Source organism: Arachis ipaensis, chromosome B7, assembly GCF_059453495.1.
Source record: "Arachis ipaensis isolate K30076 ecotype BB chromosome B7, ASM5945349v1, whole genome shotgun sequence".
Lineage (NCBI taxonomy): Eukaryota > Viridiplantae > Streptophyta > Magnoliopsida > Fabales > Fabaceae > Arachis > Arachis ipaensis.
The window spans coordinates 11,679,926-11,689,125 of record NC_142442.1 but is presented as its reverse complement, the minus strand read 5'-3'; the positions used below and the strand labels follow the sequence as shown (position 1 = coordinate 11,689,125).

At 35.4% G+C, this 9,200-nt stretch overlaps 3 protein-coding genes across 5 annotated transcripts; 2 read left to right on the top strand and 1 right to left on the bottom strand.

Moving 5' to 3' along the window:
- Positions 1 to 742: 742 nt before the first annotated feature.
- LOC107609280 (proline transporter 1) lies at positions 743 to 3,999 on the top strand. Its single transcript, XM_016311165.3, has 7 exons — positions 743 to 1,099; positions 1,369 to 1,593; positions 1,678 to 1,772; positions 2,171 to 2,360; positions 2,808 to 2,932; positions 3,250 to 3,465; positions 3,596 to 3,999. Exons 2-7 carry the CDS (start codon positions 1,446 to 1,448, stop codon positions 3,971 to 3,973), a joined length of 1,152 nt encoding a protein of 383 aa, XP_016166651.1. The 5' UTR covers positions 743 to 1,099; positions 1,369 to 1,445; the 3' UTR covers positions 3,974 to 3,999.
- A 244-nt stretch (positions 4,000 to 4,243) lies between these two features.
- LOC107609732 (uncharacterized) lies at positions 4,244 to 6,498 on the bottom strand. Of its 3 annotated transcripts, none has more exons than XM_088493071.1 (3): positions 6,305 to 6,498; positions 5,226 to 5,474; positions 4,244 to 4,570 (listed from the first exon to the last, which is right to left on the bottom strand). In XM_088493071.1, exon 2 carries the CDS (start codon positions 5,468 to 5,470, stop codon positions 5,237 to 5,239), a length of 234 nt encoding a protein of 77 aa, XP_088349197.1. In that variant the 5' UTR covers positions 5,471 to 5,474; positions 6,305 to 6,498; the 3' UTR covers positions 4,244 to 4,570; positions 5,226 to 5,236. The 3 variants fall into 3 exon arrangements, with proteins under 3 accessions (XP_088349197.1, XP_088349196.1, XP_016167236.2); XM_088493070.1 differs by having other exon boundaries at positions 5,226 to 5,479; positions 6,305 to 6,447; XM_016311750.3 differs by lacking the exon at positions 6,305 to 6,498 and having other exon boundaries at positions 5,226 to 5,509.
- Positions 6,499 to 7,412: 914 nt separating this feature from the next.
- LOC107606613 (uncharacterized) lies at positions 7,413 to 8,246 on the top strand. The gene has a single exon (XM_016308653.1). It carries the CDS (start codon positions 7,413 to 7,415, stop codon positions 8,244 to 8,246), a length of 834 nt encoding a protein of 277 aa, XP_016164139.1.
- Positions 8,247 to 9,200: the final 954 nt, after the last annotated feature.

The following is a 9,200-nucleotide window of genomic DNA, read 5'->3' as shown; positions in this document are numbered from 1 at the left end:
TAATAATTAGTGAACTTTGTTTAAACTAGTCACATTAAGTGATAAGTTCAAAATAATAATTGAATCTAATAATTTAAGGTTATAAAATTTATTATTTTTTATATCGTATGTTAGAAGTAAGTCAAAGTCAATTTATAAATCAATTTAAACTCAATTTGGTAATAATTCGATAAATTAAATTTGTGAGTTAGTAACCTAAATTTGAGTATGGAATTGAGCTCATAAATTAAATAAGTCGAACTTGAGATTGGATAAACTCAATTTATTAACTCGTGAACTAATTCGATTATATATATATTAATACATATATTTTATATATATTTAATTTATACTTTTAATATTATATATATATATATATATATATATATATATATAATAGTAATATATAATTTTACATATATATTAATATTTTTAATTATTTAAAATTTTATATTTATTTTTTATATATAATTTTAATATAGAACATAAATAAAAAAATAATAATTGATAGATAGACAATTATAAAATTTATTTTTAAATATTTTTCAAAATATATATAAGTTATAATTTATTAATATAGAATTGTAGATTATGTTTTTGTTATTTAAGTCAATTCCTGAATTTGAATCAGCAGCTAAATATTTTATTAACCAAATTTAAACTTAAAAAATAAATTCAATTATTAATAAGTCGACCTATGAGCCAAACTCAATTTTCGTGAGCCAAACTTAAGCTTAATCTAACTTGGCTCGGCTCACTTCCTAATATTCGTACATAATAATAAGAAGATTGATTGAAGTTGCAAGATCCAAGAGGAGAATGATAGAGGAACTACTCTGATAGGCACACAAGTGGACGCAACTATCAACAAAACCCACACACACGCAAAAATAATTATTACCTTTATTACTATAAATTCATTCATTTCCCTCCCAAGTTGTGTGCTCTGAAATCTGAATTCAATTCATTTCTTCCACACAGAATCAATCATTCAAGCTGGCTGTGAAGGAGGAGCAGGAGGAGGAAGAAGAGCAGGTCGCCCTGACTCTACTTTCCGATGACGACGATGTTCTTCTTCCCGGAGTTCAAATCCCCGACACAGCTCATCAAATTAGCACCGGTAACCAACCTCACTTCTCAATATCCTTCTCTATCAATTTTAATGCAATTCTGGATTTTCGAATAATAATAAGAGTAATTGACTATTTGCCTGATTTCACAGTTCGAAAATCTTAATTGAACCAGACCAATTACTTAAATGATCGGGAACTGGATAAGAATTTTTGAATCGTAGAGTACTGCTTTTTTCGTTCGAATAAATGGTCAAGACCGAAAAGAATATTTAATCTGATAATAATAATAATAATAATTGTGGCTTTGCTTTTGTAGATTCATGGTTTCAAGTGGGTTTTGTGCTTACAACGGGAATCAACAGCGCATATGTTCTTGGATACTCGGGGACCATCATGGTTCCTCTTGGTTGGATAGGTGGTGTGCTGGGTTTGATTCTTGCAACTGCAATTTCCCTATACGCCAATGCTCTTCTTGCTAAGCTCCATGAATTTGGTGGAACAAGGCATATTAGATACAGAGATTTAGCTGGCTTTATCTATGGTATGTGAAAAATGTTTTTTCTATAATCTTTTTTCCATGTTAGTAGCATAATTCTTATTTTCATTCATTCATTCATTAATTCAGGTAGAAAAGCATATTCTCTCACATGGGCCCTGCAGTATATCAACCTTTTCATGATAAATGCTGGCTATATCATCTTGGCTGGTTCTGCCTTAAAGGTACTACAATTATAGTTGTTTTCTTTTGCTTCTCTCATTTACCTGCGCAAATTCTTCTTATGAAATACTTGTAATTTTATCATCAAAAATGGTATATGCATACAAAAAATCAGTCACTATATATTTGTGTATAAATATATGTGTTGTTTAACTCGTTTTCAATGTGTATTTTTTATTATAACATATTCTGTACGGGTGACTTATTTTTGGTGTAGAGAATAATCAGTCAAATACCAAATCGAACTGAGTACCTACACCATACCAGTTCTCTAGTACAAAGTATTTTTTATGTGAATATTCCTACAATAGTTGCATTACGGTTTCACCTTATGCCTTAAAGGGAAAAACTGTGTTGAGATTTTCTGTTGATTGTATGTGTTCACTTCATTGTGATGCAGGCTGTGTATGCTCTATTTTGGGATGATGGTCAGATGAAGCTTCCATATTGTATTGCCATAGCTGGATTAGTGTGTGCAATGTTTGCCATTTGTATTCCACATCTTTCAGCACTTGGAGTTTGGCTGGGGTTTTCAACACTCTTCAGCTTAGTATATATTGTCATTGCACTTGTCCTGTCCCTTAAAGATGGTAATGTTTAGTTTCAAAGATGCTATGATGTATTTTTTTATTCTTATTTTTTTTATTCTATGAATATACTATCTAATATCTCTGATTAAGCATTTTCTTTTAATACAATGATAATTTATCTTTATAAGTTCACCAATGCCAGGTCTCAATGATAATAAAGATGAAATATTTTTGGGAACTTGCAAAACCATATAAATTTAATGTTGAGTAGTTTATAAATAATATCTAAGCTTTAGAAGTATATTACTGAATCTCAAGTAAAAAGTTAGTAGTACAAGCATCTAGTCTTTTCCCTTTCCTCCAATTTCATTTTTTCTTCAACTGACTTTTCTAAATCTGCTATCTACCATGCTTTAGTTTGTTATATTGTGCTGTTTTCATTTAGTTGAAGTTCATAGATTCAGTGTGAATCAATCTGCACTCTAATCCCAATTTCATTATCATTAGGAATAAAATCACCACCTCGAGATTACAGTATTCCAGGGTCATCAACAAGTAAAATATTTACTACAATTGGAGCATCAGCTAATCTTGTTTTTGCATATAATACAGGCATGCTTCCTGAAATCCAGGTAAGAAAGAAGCTAATACTCATTCATTTCCTAATTTTAATGCAGATACATACTTGACAACAATCTTTCTGCGTTGACAAAGTAAAACAATCTCACACTGGTCACCAAAAAGAAATTTAGGAAGATAAGAATCATGATGGATAGTTATCATAGCAGATAGTTATTTATCATGATTCTTCACTTTCTTGAATATTTATTAGTTGACAATGTAAAACTGTTTTACGTTGTCAGTGCATAGGAACCAAATTTAATGTAATTTGCCTTAACTCTGAATGTGCTCTTGAAATTAAGTTTTATTTGGTTGTAACCCTTAACAGGCAACAATCAGGCAGCCAGTTGTGAAGAACATGATGAAAGCTCTATACTTTCAATTCACTGTTGGAGTCCTCCCATTGTATCTGGTTACTTTTGCAGGGTACTGGGCTTATGGATCTTCAACAGAAACCTATTTGCTGAATAATGTTAATGGTCCAGTCTGGGTGAAAGCCATGGCCAATATCACTGCCTTTCTTCAATCAATTATAGCATTGCACGTATGTACCTGCTTCTAAACTCTCAATTCCCCACTTCTAAATTATTTGAAAAATTCTTCTAATAAGTACACCAAACGTTTCTCTAAAATGTTTTACTGAATTAATATAATTTCTCATCTGCTCCATGTAGATATTTGCAAGTCCAATGTATGAGTATTTGGATACAAAGCGTGGGATCAAAGGAAGTGCATTGGCTTTTAAGAACTTGTCATTTAGAGTGATGGTAAGAGGTGGCTACTTGGCTATTAACACATTTATGTCAGCACTATTGCCATTCCTTGGAGATTTCATGAGTATCACAGGGGCTATCAGCACATTTCCCCTTACATTTATCCTTGCAAACCATATGTACTTGGTGGCAAATAAGAACAAATTAACATCCATACAAAAGCTATGGCATTGGCTCAACATTTGTTTATTTGGATTCATGTCTATTGCAGCAACAGTTGCAGCCCTACGGCTTATTGCTGTTGACTCCAAAACGTACCATTTTTTTGCTGATTTATAATTAAATTCATTATATTCTTAGGGCAATTATGTGCATATATGCTGCTAATCGTGTCTTTCACCCGTGATTTCAACATTTTATAATTTTAAGAATTTATGAAGAAAAAATGACAACAATAAATGAAAACAAAAGCCAAACATGGCTACATTTCAATTGGTACAAGACTGTGTAAAAAACAAATGTTAGGCACTAATTATGAATTGATTGACTTTCTGATAAGCCATTAAGTTAACATCCATATGAATTCTTGAGATACTAAAGCTACAACGGTTGTGCTGTATATCACCAATCCAAAAATTGGTAAATTCTATTAAAAAAATAGATCAAGAGTTTACATAAGGAAAATTGGCAGATGATAATTGATTCTTCAGAAATTGAATACAACACCCACCCAACTAATGTCACAATGATTTTCATTTCTTACTATTGATGTCACAATGGTAAACATGATTTTAGGGCAATAAATAACAATCAATTGACCAATATCCCAAACTAAGACAAACACTTGTAATGGAGGCTCTCTCTAAAATAGAATTTGTCAAATTAATTGTTCTACGCAGGAGCAACTTCTTGAAATCATCTAGTGGTAACCCGAACCTGAAAACAAGATGAAGCTGAAATTAGTGTTGTTATACCATGTTTATGCTATTCCTGCAGCTTGACCCTTCAATAAAGTAAACATGCAAATTCTTCAAATTTAATATGATAAAGGAAGTGGAAGCAGAAGCAAAGATGTGTAGTAGATGTTGTTCACCATGCTAGCTTTAGATTGTTACTATCAACCTCACCAGTATCATACAACTAGTCAACTACAACAACTACTACCGCTGCTAAAGTTAAAATTACTATCAACTATAGGTGATTCCAACGTACACTATGATTTCACTAACAGCAACATTCCATAAGTTATTTCAAGCAAATGTTCAAACTACACAAAATTAACCAACTTATAATTCATTTCATGTTCATGAGTTGAATTGAAACATCAGTCAAGTTTGAAAATGACAAAGTATAACTTGATGACTAGAGTCATTCATTAACTGAACTAAGAATCTAATCAACTACGTCCAGTTTATGTCCACGAGTTGCACTGGAATATCAGTCAGAATGGCTCAAGCATCAGTTTCAGAAAAGTAGAGCTCTTTTTTGTTTGAAAAGTCAACGTAGGAAAGCTGAGGGTATTTCCATAACACCAGATATTAACATACACAAGATTAACAAAATGTTTAGACAACACGTCTTGAAATCTCACCTTGCTAGGCATTATCCAGAAACAAATTTCAAAATGATGCAGATGGAATTGAGAAGTATGAGAGGAACTCTTAGGTACTGAGTTGCGTAAATAAGACCTATGAGCTGGCCTTTGAAAGATTTTGTCCTGCCACTTGAAAAATCAGATAAGCCCCATCCTCTAGGTGCCAGAAATCGGTCCTCATTTAATATCGCTAGTGCATTTGCAAGAAGCAGGAACCCCTCAAGTAATGTCCACAAACCCATTTCCCTGCACTGCAAAGAAATCATAGGAAACTTAAAAATAACTTCAAATCATTTGCACTAGCTCTTTCATGTGTGGCTCAACTATTGCCACAAGTGTGGAATGACAAATGACTTAGACAACTTCTATCATACGAAGCTTTCTTGCAGAGGCTAGTATTGACCACTCCTCAAGCTCCTTCACATAAACTGTCTCAGTATAAGGGTCCTAGTAAGTTCCGAAAGACGAGGGATCCATATTATTCTTAAATTAGACCAAAACTATCGAAACTCAAATAGATCAAACAATTGACAATAAATCATTAAGGATGTGAAAGTCAGAAGAACAATGAGTAGTTGATGCTTGACAAATCATTGAAAAACTATGCTCTGGCAACTAAAAATGAAGACCACGTCCGTTGTAGAGCATTGATTCTATTTCTACAGCATATAACTACTCTGACATCAGCAGTTCTTTCAATTGCATTGTCTCTATTAACCTAAAATGGCAATTAATGCAACTGATACATATATATATGGACAACAACGAACCATAATTCATCATAACAAAGGAAATCAACTAAAACACTATAATCATTGAAACAATTGGAATGAAAAGATGTAAACATGTTAAGTCATGTAGATCAGAGTTCACAACACAACACAGCAAAAGGAACACCAATCAAATGATGACACAAAGATAAAGCTAAAGGCTATAAGCTACGAGCTCCATTAGAGATCTGCTAACAAATGCAACGAACAAAAGTGAATGTGACATCGGAAATGAAACAACCCCCCCCCCCCCCAAAAATTGAATCATAGAATCCGATCGGAAGAAAGGAAGATGGAAGTAAGAACCTGATCGCAGAAGAAGCGAGAATGGAGCGGTGGATGCCGGTGTGGCGGCGCGAAACGGAAATTGGGAACGGCGTATCAGTACTACAGAGCAGAGAGGAAAGAATAGAGTCTCACCAAAACGCACCGTTTTTGTCAAATGCTACTTGGCTCGTTCACTTTTGTTACAAGCAGTATCACTATCAGTATCCAACTCCAAGAAGATCTCAGAATTTTTTGGTGTGGAATAAATAAAAAATGTCCTAAAATTGTGATTTTTTATTTTTCATTGTAATTTTTTTTTTACAATTTTGAGACTTTAAACCCAAAATATTTTGTATGTAGTGTAATGTTTAGGGCAAATCACATAAAGAAATGAAATGAAAATCAAATTTACATGAATCTCCTAAATCAAATACCATTACGTGGGTAGTTTATTTATATGTAAATCGAATTGGTTGCATTTGATTTGGGGGTTTCATGGTAAATCGAATTAAGATCATTTGATTTAGGGGCATTACTAGTAAATTGATCTTATTAGGTTCGATTTACATGGGACGAATGGTGCAATAAGGTAAATTGAATTATATGAATTCAATTTACTCACAAATACGATTATAGGGTAAATCGACCCTAATAAATTCGATTTATCTATAAGTAACAACCTTATTAAATCGAATTAACATAATTCGATTTAGTGTACGTGTCCAACCTACATAAATACCAACAATATTGAATTCTCATTAGAGTGACACTGAATATGGCTATGGATGATAGTTTTCTAGTTCTTGTGCATTACAAAGGCACGATTAAGAAAGAAACATGATCGGGAATAAAGTTTACTGATAAGGATCTGTTGAGCATCTTTATCGGACCTTCTATGAGACTTGTTGATTTTCACAATACCGTACTATAGAAATTGGGACTGCATAGAATGAAACGGATCAAGAAGTTATATTATCAAATTCCGATTTCTGTTGTCCGCGATGGGGGAAGTACGACTTGTTTGTGATAGGCAGTGATGAGGATTTGTAAGTTTTATTTCACTATCATTGCCAATTTTCGGAGGTGAGAATCCTTGAATTATTGGTGAAGCTTGTGGATGTGGTCTCTAGCCAGGAGGATCGAACCGATGGCATCAGCCTCCAATTCAACCCCTATTGTTGCGTCTTCATCTCTGCTTGTAACTTCATCTACAGGAAATTTGGTGGCATCTCCATCTTTTGCAGTTGATCTACACTGCGATGAGATTGCGGAACTAGATGCTAACATGAATACTCCTGTTATGATTCTGATTTCTAGGGCGGTTGGAGAACCGGATGTGGTGGAAGATGTCCTAGGGGATGACGATGATGTGGAGCCCGCCATGATTGCTGATGACAGCGATGATGATATAGGGAGGAATATTCCTGTTGGGGCTGGTGGAGCATCGAGCTTGGAAACTCAGCAGTACCTACCGCACTTTTTGACTATAGACTTGGATGCGAAGAGACCAGAGGGGTTACCGAATGTGGAATCCGATTTTAGTGCAAGAGATTCACAAGACACCGTTGGTCAAGCTGAGTTCCAAGTCGGTCAGCAGTTTCAGAATAAAGAGGAAGTCGTCTTATGTGTAAAGACTTATAGCATCCGTAGTGAAGTTGAGTACAAAGTGATGGAATTGAACCATGACAAGTACTATGACAAGTGTAAGGAGTTCGGAAATAGTTACAGATGGTTGATTCGGATCACTCTCCGGCGACGGAAGGGTATTTGGGAGGTCAGACGGTATAACGAACTTCATACATGTTTGGCCACCTCGATTTCCAGTGATCACAGGAAGCTTGACTATCATGTGATATCTGCTTTCATCCTTCCTGTGATCAGAGCTGATATGGATGTGTCCATCAAGGTTCTGCAAAATATGACGAAGACACATTTTGGGTTCAGACATACGTACAAGAGAGTGTGGTTAGCTAAGCAGTAGGCCGTTGCGCAGATATATGGGGATCGGAGGAGGCCTACAATGAGCTGTCAAGACGGGTGCTCGGTGTGCAGATAACGATGCCAGACAGTATCGTAGTTCCGAAGACGAGTCCTATGCAAGTCGGAGGCCAGGTTGACGGGAAGTTAGCGTTTTTCACCAAATTTTTTTGGTCATTTTCATCATGCATCGAGGCATTCAAGTATTGTAAACCATTGGTCAGTATTGACAAGACTCATTTGTACAACAAATATGGGAGAACTTTGCTAGTTGCGATAGCTTAGGGTGGAAATTCTAATATCATTCCTATTGCTTTTGCCCTAGTAGAGGGTGAAAATGTGGAGTCGTGGTATTTTTTCTTGTCTCACTGCAGCACGTGACTCCTCAGCCGGGCATTCTCGTGATCTCTGATAGGCACAATGGGATCAAGGGCGCCTTGGAGGCACCTGATGGTGGGTGGGTTCCACCTGCTGCTTATCAGGCATTCTGTATTAGGCACGTTACAGCAAATTTCGCGAGGGAAAGGATGCCAGGAGGATTGTAGTCAATGCTTCTTATGCGAAGACTGAGGTCGAGTTTGATTATTGGTTTGACATCCTCTGGACGGAATACCCGACAATGTATGACTGGGCCAACAGGATGAAGTATGACAAGTGGACTCAGCACCGGGATGATGGTCGTAGATTCGGCCATATGACTATAAATATTTTTGAGTGTGTGTATTCGGTGCTCAAGGGTGTCAGGAACCTTTCAGTTTATTCCTTGGTGAAGTCCATTTAGGGTAGATTAGCAGAGCTATTTGTTCGCAAGAGAAGAGAGGCGAGGTATAGTTGGAGACAGGTCAGCAATTTAGTCAGTCACTTGTGAAGGCAATGGAGGCAAACCTAAAGGCATCGAGATGTTTCACAGTGACACTATATGATAATTCAGAGTTTATCTTGGCCGAGACTACTCCAA